The sequence below is a fragment of the Anas acuta genome, chromosome Z (assembly GCF_963932015.1).
Source record: "Anas acuta chromosome Z, bAnaAcu1.1, whole genome shotgun sequence".
NCBI lineage: Eukaryota > Metazoa > Chordata > Aves > Anseriformes > Anatidae > Anas > Anas acuta.
The window spans coordinates 59,312,937-59,329,504 of record NC_089017.1 but is presented as its reverse complement, the minus strand read 5'-3'; the positions used below and the strand labels follow the sequence as shown (position 1 = coordinate 59,329,504).

The window sequence follows — 16,568 nt, the reverse complement described above, 5'->3', positions numbered from 1 at the left end:
ACAAAAGAGTACAGAATTTCATAATGGGGTGCTTTTGGTGGTTTTCTAGTCTAAGGTATATGGTCTTTCCCTCTATTTCCCTAAATCACCTGTCTTGGTTTTCGCTCCCTTGCCATGAATAATTCACCCTGTACAATGTCAGATAGCAAGCCCTGCTGCAGAAAGTTGCCAACTGCCATACAATTGAAAAGCCAATTGTTTTACCTATGTCACTTATTCTGTGACCAGCTCTGTTTCTGGATTTGATTCTGGACTCCAGTTGTCATGAACCCATGGCTCTAGATAACATTACAGGAAATACTTAGCCATGTAAAGAACAAAACCAAAGATTTAACTGGCAACGCATCTGAAATAGAACTGAATCAACTACTGTGGAGCAGAAAGGACTCTACTGTAATTGTTTAATTATTTAAACTGTTGATTTAAGTACTCCTGCTTGAGTGTTCTTCTTCTCTGTATGTTGTTCAGTTTTATTCATTTACTTAGGAAACTCTACTGGTCATGCAGTACTATTTATTAATACTGCTGTAGCAGCCAAAGTTTGCTACTTGGCATTGAGGCTGTGACCAGACGTTTTTCATGGTATGCTCAGTGAACACACACATCCTCTATTCCAAAAGAGCTATTACCCTCTCCCCAAGTTCTGCTCTACACATGAAAGTTTCCTGAACAATGATACCAGAATGAGCAACCACATTCCAGAATTTGGCTTGGTGAGGTAAATCTCACATATGGGCTTGTTCAAATCAAAGATCATCTGCTGGTCATAGTCCAGCAAAAACAAAGAGCAGCAGCAGGGCAGGTATTTCAGACATGTTCTTGCAGCCTTTTATCACATTGTATACATGACAAGGGACGAAATGGTCCCTGCTTTTAAGTTGATTTTGTTCGCCAGGGCTGTCAGTCTTCTTCCTTTCACCATCAATATACTTACTGGTGACTTGGGGGGCTGGGGACATGATTATAATACAGGTCTAGAAAACCTGTTAGAAAAGCATATATTGTGAGAAACCAGTTAAGTGGGAAAAAAAAGTGCAAGGTTTTTCTGTTAAAAAACACTGAGTCATGATTATGATTCTAGGCCGAAATTGAAATGAATGAACAAAACCAAACAAACAAAACCCGCCACTATTATTTCCATTTATTTTTACAAACATTATGGTAAAACTGTGGCATTCTCACAATACTAACCACTGAAATGCTACTATTCTTGAGTTTTGTCCAGACCTTACCATTCTCATGTCATGTGCAAACAATCATATCTAATGGATTCTGTGTTTATGAGAGCTATTTTTAGGAAAAAATACAGGAAAATTCTCTCTCTCTCCTAGTTTTGCAATCTGAGGTAGCCACAGAGTGCTGCTTAAGCATTCAGAATGTTGAGTCCTTTCATTTTAGAAAGCTTGACACAAGGCGCTGTATGGAAGCCTGCTTTTCTGAGTGCTCCCTTAGACCATTTCTGAAAGTATATAGAGTGAAATACAGACATGAACAAGTACTTAGCAATGCAGGGACCAAGAAATCGTAAAAGTTGTACTTAAAGATGTCAGCGTTCAGCCTATTAATCTTGTTGTCATCCAGTGAATGGATTTTAAATTGCATAATCCTGTGGAAATCCTACCTGATTTTTTTTTTTTTTAGTCTATATACTGCATCATGGAATAATATTAAACTGTGTCTTTGGTTAAAACAAACAAACAAAACTGTATTTGAATGGTTGACTTGAGTCCTACCTAATTGGAAATGTTTTCAGATGGGCTGTGTGTGAAAGGAGGAGTGACATTTTCCCGAATTTGGCATGTTTAAGTTCAACTCTATTTGTACTCTGACCTGATTTATTTTCCCTCGGACTTTGGGACTGATTCCCTTTGCCGTGCCATCTGCAGCGTGCCTGGCTTGGAGCAGCTCGTTTCGTTGACGGACATAAATATCTGAACCCGCCTGTTAGGGGGATTTGGTGGCTCGGGGAATTGGTAATAGACTTATGGAGCATTTCACCTCAAAGGTCACCAGTTCATATCCGCACCGGGTCAATAGTGGCAGAAAGTCGTTACGTGTCTGGCTGGCATCTGCCGGGCAGGTGCTCCCCTCCCCAGGGCACCCCCGGACCGAGGGGCGCTCCCGGGGCTTTTTTTGGGGTCGGCGGTCGGCTCCCGACCCGCCGCGTCCCGGCACCGGCACCGGCACCGCCCGAGGGGGGCGCGGGCGCCCTCTGGGGCCCCTCCGGGCGGCTGCAGGGTGCGGGGCGACCCCGGCACGGCCCCGGCACCGACCGCGGCGTTGGCTGCTCGCTGGGAAAGGGAAGGGGAAGGGGAAGGGGAAGGGGAAGGGGAAGGGGAAGGGGAAGGGGAAGGGGAAGGGGAAGGGGAAGGGGAAGGGGAAGGGGAAGGGGAAGGGGAAGGGGAAGGGGAAGGGGAAGGGGAAGGGGAAGGGGAAGGGGAAGGGGAAGGGGAAATGGAAGGGGAAGGGAAGGGGAAGGGGAAGGGGAAGGGGAAGGGAAAGGGAAAGGGAAAGGGAAGTGGGGAGGGAGGGGAAGGGGGAGGGGAAAGGAAAGAGGAAGGGAAAGGGAAAGGGGAGGAAGGAGAGGGGAGGGGAAGGGAAAGAGGACGAAAGGGAAGGGGAGATGTAGGGGAAGGGAAAGAGGAAGGAAAGACTGGGGAAAAGGGAAGAAGAAGGGGTAAGAGGAAGGGGAAAGGGAAGAGGGAGGGGGAGGGAAAGGGGAAGGGGAAGGGGAAGGGGAAGGGGAAGGGGAAGGGGAAGGGGAAGGGAAGGGGAAGGGAAGGGGAAGGGGAAGGGGAAGGGGAAGGGGAAGGGGAAGGGGAAGGGGAAGGGGAAGGGGAAGGGGGAAAGGAGAAGTGGAAGAGGAAGAAGAGAAGGAGGGGAAGGGGGAAGGCAGAGCCCGGCCTCGGCCTCGGAAGCGCGGATCGAGGGAGCCGGGGCCGCGGCAGCGCCGTTCCCGTGGCTGGGGCCGGTCCCGCTGCAGGTCCGGGCTCCCCGCGCACTGTGCAGGGGCTGCCTCCATCCCTCCTCCTCCTCCTCCTCTTCCCCTCACTGCCCTTCTTCCCTTCGCGAACCCAAAGTGCGAGATGTAGGAGAGCGTGAATCCCCGTGAATCCCATCTGAATAAATGTCTATATTAATGAATTATTAACTCAGCCGCTCATGACCTTAAAACTGGAATGAGGAGACGCCTAGGGCAAGAAGGAAAGCTGCTGAATCCTTTATCGGACTCCTGTCAGAGGTAACCGACCATTTGTCTTCCCCAGATCAGGAGAATTAATTAATATGAAAGGCAAACTTTTTAATTGTGTGTCAAACGAAATCAGATAGGGTGTTCCCGATTCAATCCCGTCCCAAAAGGGGTTCAGCTCCTTTCCTGCCCCCAACCTAAAATAAAACCTTCGAGTTTCCAAAGAGGCAGACGTCCTTCCTAAGGGTTATTTAAAAAAAAAAAAAATCCCAGGGAAAATGATGAATTTGGGTAGTTAATTTATCGATCTCGGCTCCTCTTCCCGCTTGTTTTATTTTAGAGGTCATTAATCAATGAAGAAAAACACCACCGTGTTCCCCCTTTGCATTTAATACACTTGCCCTCCTTATTTATTTCTTTTGAACAAATTCCTAGCAAATATTCACCAATCGATTCGCAGGCGATGGATTTTTATAAAGGTTTGATCGCTTTCTAAACGGTCAATGTGATTTGTTTCAGCGCTCATCCTCTAAATAATGGAAAAGCCTGGGAGAAAGGGAAAGGGGGAGGCAGTAGTTAAAAACTCCTTTCTTTCTTTCTTTCCATCTATTTTTTTCCTGCATCTTTACAGACAGAAGGCACATCCACGGGAGGAAAAAAAAAAAAAAAAAAAGTAGGAAATAGAGCGCAGACAAACTCGTGAGAGGCAGCAGCGAGGCGCACAGACCCGCCTGCCGGGGGGAGCGGGGCCGGAGGTCAGCGGTGGCCAGATCCGGACCGGGGCGGCAGCGTGTGCGGAGCGGCCCTTCGCCTCCTCTCCGGGGCAGTGGGGGCCGGGATGAGCAGCTCCTGGCCCGGCACGGCTCGGCACGGCCCCGAGGCGGCGCGTCCCTGCCTCCTCCGCCGCCCGCTCGCCGCTCGGCTCAGCGCCGTCCCCTCCGCTCGTTTACCTTCCCCTCGCAGCCCTCCTCCTTCCCCGGCGTGCTGCTGAGCCGTGCCGGGCCGTGCCGGGCCGTGCTGCCCGCGGGACCCCGCCGCCGGGGGTGGTGGTGGTGGGGGGTGGGGGGTCTGCCCGTGGTGGGTACCGGGGGCGGGCGCCCAGCCCCTTTCCACCGCCTCCTGCCCCTGCCCCCGGCCGGGCGTGACCCCGAGCCCAATGGCTCGGAGCTGGGGAAAAGAAAAATAAATAATTAAATAAGCAAAACACAGAAGGAAAAAAAAAAAAAAAAAAAAAAAAAAACAGCGAACAAACGGCAAGAGACGCGGTAAGAGCTTGAAGTCCCAACACGAGCCCGCGCGGGGTGTTTCTGTCAACCCGAGGCGCACGCAGGCAGGCGCTGGCGATGAACTTGAGCGCGCTGTCTGGACGCTTTTGCCCGCTCCATCACGCTTTACCCATCGCGAAAACGAATTTGTAGAGCTCGCTGCCGCTGCAAGCCGCCTGGTGCTTTTGAACGATGCGCGGTAATGGGAAGGACAATCACGCAGAGGTCCGACTTAAAAATAAAATGAAATTAAATCAAAATTAAACAGTCGGAAAAGGTGGAATGAGACTGTTGCCCTCAGGGAGCTGGCCAGGGATGAGACACCGTGCCACTGCAGTGGAAACGGGGAAAGGCAGGAGAGCCCACTCCCATCAGCAACGTCCAGAAGCGCTTTTTGGGTAGCGGGTGTGTTGGAAAGAGCCTCACCTTGGTCCCCCCGCTACATCGCGGTGTTTCTGAGCTTTACAAGGTGGATTAATGGAGCGAGAGGACTGGAAATTCATTACATTTTACACCGTAGGCTTGATCAAAGACATCAGGAAGGTTTTTATAGCCAACTTCATAACACATAAGAATCACTTTTTTTTTTTTTTTCCCCTAGTTGTGTTTGCCTTTAACTTAGGTGTTATCAATCTATACAGAAGATGACGGATGACCTTGTCAAAATGACGCCAGTCAAAACATTTTTTGCCCCAGCTCTGTTCAAAATTGTGCTAAAACGTCTTGCCTTAGACGCAGACAGAATCTAAACAGCAGAAGCTTTCCCAGGCTCTGCGAGAATTAAGGGTGGGAAAGAAATAAGCTAGGAACAGGGTCGGGGGGAACGGCGAGAGCGGTTTCAGCCGCGCATACGTCCCGCTTGTGAGCAAGTGTGAGCTCCACACCTGGCAACGTGGGCTTTTCCACGCCGGAGCGCTGTCCTGGCGACACAGACGCTTTGTGTAAATGTTTTGTCCTAAAGGTGACTGTATGCATGTGATATACCCGAGACAAATGATAGTTCCCGTCTAGGTGGTTATTATTTTCTTTTCCGCACGATGTAGGGGTAAAAAAGCGAGGAGTCGGTGGCGTTCTCGCTGGTGCCTGAGCTCAACAGCTGAGCAAAGGTGCGGGAAAAGGCCGGTTTTGAACCAAAGCGGAGAGGAAAAAAAGTAGTGAGGGACGAGAAGTTTATCGCCGCAGGTCGCATCTCCTCCTCCTCATCCTCGCTGTGACCGGGAGCACAAGAGCAGGAGCCGGTCTGGAGGGGACGGGGACCTGGCGGAGCGGTGGGCTCTGTCCGTGCTCCGGGGGGGCTCGGGGGCAGCCTCGGGGAGCGGTGTTCCGGGGAGAGGCGCTTGGTGCGGCTCCGAGGACGCTGCAGGGGGCGAGGACGGGCTCCCCGAGCCCCCCGTGGCCGGCTCCCCGCACGGGCGGCTCCGGGGAGCGGTGCCGGGTGCGGGGGGGGCAGGATCCGTCCCTGCCCGCAGCGCTGCGCCCCCCGACCTGGGGAGGGAGGTGTGGAGGTGGGGAGGAGGGGAGGGCCGGGCCGGGGGAGGGAAGGAGGGAAAGGGACACCTTTAAAAGTTGAGCGGGGGAACAAAGTGGGGGATGTTGCCAAAAAAAGGGCCCTGCGCTCCGGCTCGCTGGTGACTTCCCTCTCCCTCCCCTCCCTCCCCGCCGTGCACACCACACCACACCACACACGCACACTTGTATTTTGCGCTGTCGTAAAACCCACGTGTCTGGCCCGGAGTCTGCCAGAGCCGAGCGAGCAGCCCGGGCGCGCCTGCCATGCACAGCCACGGCAGAGGGAGCCCGGCGGCTCGCCTCTAGCCGGCCTCCCGGCCCCCGGCACCTGGAAGCAGCAGGACATCCCTCTGCCCCGCCGGCAGACCACGGAAAAAAAAAATCCCTTCTGCCCCCCCAAAATCCCTCCCAAGGCTCCCGGGACCGCGCCGCAGCCCGCTCCCAAGCACCCCGCTCAGGTAAGGGGGCGCTGCCCGGGGGGGTCCGGGTCTCCCATGGGTGCCGCGGGCGCTGCCCTCGCCCCCCTGGGGGTCCGGGGTCCGGGGCCGGCGGGGTGGTTGCGCGGGGCCGAAGTTTGCTCCGTCTCCCCCTTGCGAACTTTTTGGGAGCCGTTCGCCGCCGCGGGGAGAGGGGGAAGGAGCCGGAGGGGACCGGAGGAGGGGGCGCATCCCGGGGCCGGGCAGGGACGGGTCCCACAGCGGGGGGGAGGCTTCGTGCCCCACGGACCGCGCTGCTCGCCCGCACCCCCGGGGCTCCGCGGGACCGGGTTTTCCCCGTCCGAGCCTGGGAGAAGGGCACGGGAGGGCTGCGGGGACGCTCTCCCAGGCTTCTCCCGCAGCCGGAACCCACCCGTGGGCCGGGGCCGGTCCGGGTGGCGGCGGGCGGGGGTCTCACGTCTGCTCTCCGCTTCCCCCCCGCTCGGCAGGCAGGCAGCGCGATGCTGAAGCCCGGCGAGCCCGGCGGCTCGGCGTTCCTCAAGGTGGATCCCGCCTATCTGCAGCACTGGCAGCAGCTCTTCCCGCAGAGCGGCCAGCTCAAGAGCGCCGGGGCCCTCGCCCAGCTCCAGCCGCCCGAGAGAGCCGAGCCCCCGGCTGACAGCCTCCGCCAGCGCCCGGCCTCCCTCTCCTCCGCCTCCTCCTCCTCTTCCTCATCCACCCCGTCTTCCTCCTCCACCTCCTCCTGCGTCGCCGCCGCCGCCGCGTCCCTGGCCGGCCTGAGCGCCCTGCCCGTCGCCCAGCTGCCGGTCTTCGCTCCGCTGCAGAGCTCCGAGCCCCCGGCCGGGGGAGCGCCCGCTCCCCTGCAGGGCAAGGACTTGTGCGGGGCCGGCGGCACCAAGTGCGGCGAGCGCCCGGCCGCCCGGTTCCGCTGCACGGCCGAGGAGCTGGACTACTACCTGTACGGGCAGCAGCGCATGGAGATCATCCCCCTCAACCAGCACACCAGCGACCCCAACAACCGTACGTATCGTGACCCGCACCCGCAGCCCCGCACCTCCCCGCGCCTCTCCTCCTCCGCCTTTCCCCGCTCCGGGACAGACCAGGCTGGGCTGGGGGCTCTGCTCTCGCCGCCGGGAGCATCCTCGGCTATGCCCTGAGATGATTTTGGGGTGGCTCCGGGGCTTTCGGGGGCTGGTTTGTGGTTCTCGGTCACAGCCCGAGAGCCGAATCCTTCCCTGGAGGGCCGGCGGCAGCAGGAAGGCTGTCGCGGGGGGAGGCTCCTTGCGGAGGGCCGTGAAGGAAGGAAAAGAGTTGCCGAAATGGTGAGTGAGAGGGACCGGCCAAAAGCTGGTCCTTCCTCGCCTTGCTTGTGCTGCCTGGCTCCTGCCCGGAGAGCCGGGGCTCCGCTGGGTGCCCAGAAATCTGCTGCTGCCCAGCAATGTGCAGCAGCTCCGAGCTGGGCAGGGGAAAAGTTGCAATTTCCGTCAGTCGGGCTAGGGCAAAGTTTCCCCTCCTCTTATCTGGGAGTATCGTTTTCCTTTCAGACCTCGTTAACACCTCGCTAGTTTTAGTCCTCATCCCTACCGAAAAGTGTGGCGTGGTCGTTTAATAGGAAAAGCTGGTTTTCCAGGGAAGAAACGTCGTCTGCCCGAGTGTCAGAATTCATTTAGCACTTGGTGGTTAGGAAATGTTTAATCCTCTTGTTGCTAATTATAGCTGGTGTGGGGTGGTTTTTTGTCTTTTTTTTTTTTTTAAATTTTCTTTTCCTTGTGAAGGGAGCGCTCCAAATATTAAACGTATATGTCTGCTACAGGTTTGCGATTTTAGAAGTTACTTTTGCCTGTCTTTGGTTTCTGTCTCTGTCGGTACGGTGCAACCGAGGTAATTCGCAGGGTGAGAATAACTAGATGAACTATATTAATTCATTAGATTTACTGTTAACATCCCGAGCACACGGGTCTAGCCCCGTTAAAACAGAGGATCATGACTTCGGCTCGTACACTTTTTCCATGCAGACCCCCTTCTCTCATCCAATGTTTCACAAAGTTCTTTATTTCGGTTGCCCTTGCCCCCTGAAATGCCTATTTAAGGAAGGCTGTTGAACAGAGGAACGACACCCCAAAGCAGCAATCCGCGAGCACATGCCCAAGCAGAGCGTGGATTCGTTTAATTTCATTTCAGATGCGGAGTTTGTTTTGAAAGTTTCCGTGAAACTCAGCCGTGTATTAATTGCACCGTGCGGATGCTAGCGTAGCCTTGGTCGCCCTGCAGAAGTCTTAGAGAGCAAGAGGAAAGTTGACGCGGAGTTTGGTGCGGATTTCCCCCCCCCTTCTTAACACTGCGAATCGTTATGCGCCGGACACCAACTTTGTTTTGAGCGGCTTCTTTACGCTTAGTTTTACCTTGCAGTGAGGCGTATTAATGTATTTTCTACTCTCGGGCTCAGAAAGCGTGATCTCATAAATTACACGCACTTAATGGAATCCGAAATGCACTTTTAATCGCCAGCCTTTTACTTCTCCGAGCGGCTCCGTAAATCTGCAAGATAAAGGTTTTAAACGGAGAAAGAAAGATAAAAAAGAGATTCGGGGTGGGGTATTTTTAAGGAGCGAGCGGAATAATAGCATGCTGCAGAATCGCTGGCGAAGTCTGCACAGTTTCTTCCCAATCGCGATATTAAAGCTGGCTTGCGGAAAGGAAAGTGGCTCGGTTCTGGCTGGGATGGGGCGCACGAAAAGACGGGGCTGGGTGCTGCCGGGGCGGCCTGTGGCTTATTTTCCACCGTGAGACCCAAAAACTCTCATCAGCGGGCCTATTTACCGGGCCACTTGCTCTCCAACACCTTTCCAGTCGTCTCCGAGCAAAAACTTTGACCCTAGCGCCCCAGCCTGCCGGGACCAGGTGCATTTGCTGGGGGCAGCCCGTTCTCACGGCCGGGGGAGGAAGGAGCAGCATCCCGGCGAGGAGGGACCGCGGGGATCACTCGGGGACACTGGCTCCCACGCACACACGCGTGGAAAAAGCAGAGCGGAGGGTGCGGGCCTGCCTGGCCGGCCGGGGGGCTCGGGGTGCCGGCGTCCCGTGGGTGCCCGGCGAGGGGCGGCGGACAGCCGGGGTGGTTGTCCCCGGCTTTGGCTCCTTCTCCATGCTGCGCTGGGGGTGCCCGTACGAGGGAAAAGAGGTGAAACTGGTCGTAGGAGAGTTGAGAAGCGATCGGCTCCGGGTCGGGCCCCTGCTTGTCGTGACCCCGGGGTGCCGCTCCTCGGGCTTTCGTCGCAGAGGCGCCGGCCGCAAGCTCCCTCGGTCCCTTTCTTTCTCAAACTCTCCCCTCCATGCACCCCCTTCCCCTCTGGAGCAATCCTCCTCTGCCCGCTCCCTCACGGGCTTCTCTCCCTCCCGGCAGGAACTCCCCAAAACTTCTCCTCCAGCCGCCCCCGACCGGCCGCAGCGCAGCACGGGGAGTTCGCAGCGCTCCTGGCGGGGCCTCGGCGCCGGGAAAACTGTGGAGAGGGTCGTGGGAGGTCGTGGGGGGTCGTGGGGAGGAAACGGGTGGGCGCCGGTGCCCATTGCCCCCTCCGCCGGGCGTCAGTGCAGGCGGCACGGCAGTGGGAGAGGTCGGCCGGGGGCTGCGGGTCGAGCGTGCGAGTGTGATTGCTGTAAATTGAAAGGGCGTTAGTTAGAAAAAAAAATAATGTTTATATGTATACATACGTATAGAGACATACACACGTACATATCAGTAATTAGTGCCCGGGGTTCTTGCTCCCAGGGAAGTAAAGGGGACCGTGCGGAGAGCCGGGCCGGGGGCTGCGGGCGGTGAGTGCTGGGGGGACGGGGAGATGCCCTCAGGAAGGATCGGGGGTGCCGGGCTGGGGGCTCGGGGGCTCGTCCCCCTTCTCGGGGCAGAGGCTTTCGCAAGCCCTTTGGCTCCTCCGGCTGCGCTGGAAGGCAGCGAGCTGGCGGCGCAGCGAGTGCGCGGTGCAGCGCCGAGGTGCCAGCCCGCTCCTTCCCTTCGTGCGCCCGTCTTCCCCTCCGATGCTCCGAGAATCGGGTAAGGCGCTGCGAGGTGGATCGGTGCGGGGAATACTCGGATTTTTATTTATTTATTTATTTATTTATTTATTTCTCCCCTGGACTGCTGGTAACCTGTATGATTTAGCTATTTTACATCATTAGTTACCCAGCACCCTTAAACATAGCAGATAGCCATATATTAGATTGAGGTTAGAGAAGGTGGTGACTGTTTATTTAGGGTGATAAAATGGTCCATCAGCAGTAATCTCCATCGATATGTGCCACCAGGAGATGAAGGATGAGGGGACAAGCCACAATTAATTGCCCTATAGTTTTGTAGGAGAGAGTGGAGCCGGTGCGGACTGAACTTCGATCTCCTCTCCCAGAGCCTATTCATCATCTCCACATTGTATATGGGGGTCTCTCAGGGGCAGGGGGTGGCAAGGTTTATCTACACACAATATTCTCCTACCCTCCTCATACCTGACACGGAAATTTAATTCATTCACGCGTTCAATCGAAGCCGGGGAAAACCAAGCCCTCCTCCCGCAGCCTGCCCCCCGCCCGCATGGCAAAAAGAGGGAAATAGCCCCAAAGTCGCTCTGCCAGCAGGGAGCTTTCCCACGGCCCCGACCCCCTCCCCACCACACGCGTGGCGACCCGGAGGGACGTGCACGGTCCCCGCCGGTCCCGGGCGGGGGGCTCGGGGACAGGAGTCGGGAGGGGGCGGCCGGGGACCGGGGTCCGGGGTCCGGGGTCTGGGGTCCGGAGGTCCGGAGCCCGGGGCCCCGGGGTCTGGGCTCATGGTTTTGGGTGCGGGATGGGCTCGGTCACGCCGTCGGGAGCGGGCACGGAGGGAACAAAGCGAGGTTTGAGGAAAGAGGGCAGCGGAAGGGAACGCGTACCCGTGCCCTGTCCCCGCAGGGCTGCCTGGCAGCGGGCACCCGACGGGTCCTTTCGTGGGGACACCGGGACATTAATCTCAGCTCTTCGGTGAGGAAACTGAGGCACGGGAAAGGCGCCGTCCGCAGGAAAGCCCTCGGGAGATGGAAGGGGGCTGCCTTACCCAGCCCATCCGCCTTCTTGGCTGGGTACCTGGGCCCAGGCAGGGGCGCAGGGCCAGCGGCAGTGATTTACTTTTGCGAACGAGTAATTCCGTGTGAAATGATGGCCACTTACACTGGATACCTGCACGCTTACAGTGAATTATGGAGTGGAGGGTCAGAGGCCACCCTCCTTTAATACCAGCAAACTGCAGGTATCCAGTGTAACTGCACCTTTGAAGCATATTATCGGCGAGACAAAAATGTATTTCCTTCATTTATTGTTACAGCTGGCTTGCTGGTTTAAACTCTGTGTTGAACTCTACCTTTTACTGACAAAAGCTTTCTCCTCTCAGATTTCCTTTAAAATATGCAGTAGTAGTGTTATTTAGGTTGGAGAGCGTTTAGAATCATATTTGGTGGCAATGATGTGTCCTTTCCCTTTTTGCTTGAGTCTACTACTTTTAAGTACACTCATATGGAGTTATAGTGCTGGCATTACACCGTGCTCATTTTTATGGAGGCAAATAAATGATAACATATTGCACTCTTCCCCAAAGAGTCATACCAAACAGCTCCACTAGGAAATCATTTATTTATTTTTTTCCTTGCTTCTTCCTTGCTGTAGTCCTCCTATCTATAGAGCATGAAGGTAGAAAGTAAAAAAACTGATCTCCTTCCAAAGAGTCTGGCTGCATTAGGGCCCACAAAAGTGCGTTCCCAGTGACTTTACCTTTTATCTCTTCTTATTTTGTCTGGAGACGCTATGCTCTGGCTGTATTCCTCCTCACTTTTTCCATTTTCAGCAAATCCCTCCATTTTCTCACATTTCTTACTACTCTGGGACTTGACTGAATCTTCTACAGCCGGTGGGAGTATTCATTTCTGAGGTCCTTGGGTGAGGCCCATGCTCATATAGATGTTCTCTGAGGCTGAAGCAGGAAGGCCAGGGCATGACTCTCTTCATTGCTCTGTGTGGCAGCCCCCCGGACGGCTCACGCTTGTCCCACTGTGTCCCTTTTGCACAAGCTTCCCACACCTGTGTGGATCTCAACATTTGCTTTCTGGTTCAGACACTCTTGCAGTGCCACTGGAGCCCTGATCTTAGGGAGCCACTGGGTTACAGCTCCCTCTCTCTCAAAAAACAAAACAAAACAAAACAAAAAAACCACCAACCTTTCCTTTCCATGTATTGTTTAACACATTGCTGCACTGCATGGTGTCCTACTTTGCATTGCTCATGAAGGATGATGTTGATCTTCTTTGTGAGGCAGGAAAGTGGGCAAGATGGAGTCTGCTTTAACAAAGGACTCGCTTTCCCTGTTATGTTAGGCAAAGAAACCTACTCCTTACAGTTTCTCCAAATGGACTGTCCTTAGATGGGTACCAAAACATTATAGAAAGTATGTTTGTGTACAAAACCTTCCACATATCAGTAGGCAAAAGTAACTCATGGGACAAGAAAAAGACATACGCTGGCTTTTTATTAAGGCAAGGTAAATTAAGTCCAGTAGTACTTCCACTTGTTGTATTATTTATGAGATTTTTTTAATGACTATTTCTAAAATTCAGTAACAACTGGAGATGGATGAATAAAGCATGCAACTCAGAAGATTTTCAGTACTGCTTAGCCTAAGGACAGACTCCCTGCCTCTCAACAGCAAGCTGTAAGACGAAACAGTTTCAGAAGATGTCCCATTTTCCAAATTTTCAGCTTTGGCAGGACAAAGGGAAAGGAGCACAGCAGGAGATAAGATACTGCAGCTGGCAAGCATTAAGACATTACCAGTGTTTTGGACAGTGGAAAATAAATATCACTATGTGTGACTTTCTGCAAGGGTAAATGACAGTGGCATGGAGCTCATTTATACTTCTCCTCAATTTCTTAATCTCTTTTCCTTTAAGAAATAGAAATTAAATATATTATTTACACATATTGTCAGCATGAAGCAAAGAAATCCTTTTTCTGGGCAGGCACTACAAGTTGTGTGCAGGAGAGACGTTGCATATCTGGAGGTAGGATGCAGGAAGCTGACACTGAAATTGCCTGAATGGAGCCACAAGGATGCCTTAGTATGTTTAACGTAAGTTCCTACAGAGAGACAGTGTCTCCAAAAAAAGCCATCAATAATCAGTCAGTTGGGAGGAGAGTTACGCATGCAAAAGATGGCCAAATAGTGCAAGCAGGTCGGACTCAAGGGCTTGCCCTGGGTGCTAATTGACATCATGCTCAGACATCCTCTCTTTGAACCCACAGTTTTCCTGTCAGATGTTTTCTTTCTAACTTGCATGGTAAGATGCCAAATTTGCTTAACATGCACTCACATGCCAATTTGTTTTGTTTTGTTTTTCCTATTTGGGATCCTTTCCTGAACGATCCGGGTGTGCCAAAGTCTAGTGCAGCCTCTGAGACCTTTGCATGTGCCAAAAACACAGGGTTTCTTGATTGTTGGTTTCAAAGAGGAAAGAAGAGATGTTGCGGTGATACTCTATCTTCCAAACTAGCTGTGGAAACAACAAGAGAAACAACAACCACAAAAACACCCGACATATACTCACTGCCTTTTATTCATCATGCCTGGGAATGGCTGTAGGAATATTTGCTGCATAACAATATTCTCTGCGGTCTAGCTGGAAACCTTTTCCCTGTGCTTTCACAAATCTTCCCCCAGGGGCTCGCACAGCCTGGTGCAGAGTAAAGCAGTGTGCCTCCTGGATGAGGACGGCATGATGGTTTTGAGAGAAACCAGCTTTTGCATGTAGCTTTCCACCTTGGAAAGAAGGACAGCTGAATCAGTGCTGCTGAGAATCAAGGCTGTGGTTACAGGCGATCTAGCAAGGCTAACTCTGTGGCTTAGGCCAAGGAGCTCCTGCTTCTGTAGTGAATACTGCTCCTTATTTTCATAAGAATGGAAGCAGTAGTACGAAATTGTAAGGGGAAAGCTCTAGGAATTGCTACACGAGTATTATGCTGTAGTTACTGTTTTCCCCATTTGTTTGTGTTTCTGAGATAAATTTATATGAAAACCTTTCCCGTAATATAAAAGTGAAATGTACAGAAGACGGTAACCTATTTCAATAGATTTATTGTTATATTAACTCAGCATACCTCTAGAGAAATGGGTTTCCTGAGCATGAAACATTTTCCTGGAAGTTGTGCATTCATGGCATGTTCAATAGTGTGTAACGGAAACATTTTACCAAAATTTCCCTTGCTCAGAAAAGAGAAATCACAGTTGGATCTTCCCAAAATACAGCAACACCATCCATTACTAACCCAGTTAGGGAAATTAACATTTTTTACAAAATGGTCTTTTTTCATGGGAGCTGCTCACAAAACCAGACATGCTGTTCTCGTTCTTAGCCTCAGCTACCTCAGCTTGGCAAACAGCACGCGTTCCAGTTCAATAAAAATTTTTAAATGTGCGCTAGGGATCAGCAATACTTGCTACATAATTTCATTTTTGAGATTAGATTCGCTTTTAAGGAAGTAAAGATGCATGCATTCTCTGACTTGTCATTCATGAAGTTCTACTTAATTTATTTTCTGAATAGACATGCACGCACACATCTGTCAATGTAAAAATTAGAGTGAATGTTCATTCAAAGTAAGGATGAAATTAAATCCTGTTCCAATTAAACCCTTGGGCTGAGCTGTGGTAAGGCGAATGTGGGACACTTGCAAGGCATTGAGAGTGGGTTTTTAAATGTCTCTCTGAAACACAACACTGGGGTGGTTTAAATGGGCCCTGTGTTCATTAAAAAAATAAAAATTAGAAATTGTGTCGGGATGAAAGAGTCTTGGCAGGTCCGTGAACACACTGTGCTTGCAAACTGTCTGCAGGGTTTCTGCTGAGCCTTCGGGATTTCTTTTTAAGGGCTTGGCAAGGTTAGGCTGATGCACCATATGAAGGGGCACGGGGCACATGTGTCCTGGGTGGCCATGAGGTCACAAGCAAAGCAGAGGGACCGGCGTGACCTTGGCGCTGACAGCGTTCTCCCCTCTGCCTCCCAGGGTGTGACATGTGCGCCGATAACCGCAACGGCGAGTGCCCCATGCACGGGCCCCTCCACTCCCTGCGGCGCCTGGTGGGCACCAGCAGTGCTGCGGCGGCGGCTCCTCCACCCGAGATCCCCGAGTGGCTGCGGGACCTGCCGCGGGAGGTGTGCCTGTGCACCAGCACGGTGCCCGGCCTGGCCTACGGCATCTGTGCAGCGCAGAGGATCCAGCAGGGCACCTGGATCGGGCCCTTCCAGGGAGTCCTGCTCCTGCCAGAGAAGGTCCAAGCGGGAGCCATCAGGAACACTCAGCATCTCTGGGAAGTAAGTCGTTGTCTTTCCTTCCTTGTCAAACTTGGTTATTTTGAAACAGACGTTGAGTGTAATTGCGTGTAGGACTAGTGTAGTGTTACACGGTGAAACTAAAGCAAAAACATGAGGCAAAAATGTCAGTAAGCTAACACAGCAGGTTTGAAAGTGTAGCCAGGGCAAGCATGAGCCCCTAACTGCTGTGGGTATCCAGGAGGCCGGCAGGCACCTCAGGGCCCCAGCTGGTTCACGTGGCAAGAGCAGATCATGGCCAATGCTCTGCTATGGCACACAGAGACACGGCCAGAGACGGCTGAAGGTTACAACAAACAGTGGTCTTCATATTTTGGCCTGTGTGACAAGGGCTGAAGGAGCCGCTGGGTTGCATTCCTGGCTTCATGCATCCCCTCAGTCTGAGCACAGCGTGCGGGTTGAGGCGCTGCACTGCAGCACGGCCTTGGCTCCCTGGCAGTCCAACAGAGCGGCTGAGAGAAGCGCAGGAGCCTCGTCCACAGCCCTGCCGTTCATGATTAGCTCTCAGTTTAGCTCAGCTCTGGTCATGCACCGACCATGAGTTCCCCTAGTGGTGCTTTCGATGCCTGAGTGCGAAAGCTGTTTGCGCTGGCATTTTGTTTTGTATTTGTCACCATCTTGGAGGGAGCAACAGTGATAATTGATACGAAAACGTCCAGGCTGTGATAATTTGGCTTGCTTAGCGACAAACTCTAAATAATCTGCTGTGGTTTGGCAGAAGAGGCCACTGTATTCTTTTGGCTGTACGGGGACATGTATGGCTATTACT

The 16,568-nt window shown here is 53.1% G+C and overlaps 1 protein-coding gene across 1 annotated transcript in view; it reads left to right on the top strand.

Annotated features, from left to right (window-relative positions):
* Positions 1-6,901: 6,901 nt before the first annotated feature.
* The window catches only part of PRDM6 (PR/SET domain 6), a 76,892-nt gene continuing 67,225 nt past the window's right edge, over positions 6,902-16,568 (top strand). The window contains exons 1-2 of the mRNA XM_068667195.1: positions 6,902-7,421; positions 15,474-15,781. Coding sequence (XP_068523296.1) covers positions 6,902-7,421; positions 15,474-15,781 — 828 coding nt within the window. The remainder of the gene's footprint in view (positions 7,422-15,473; positions 15,782-16,568) is intronic.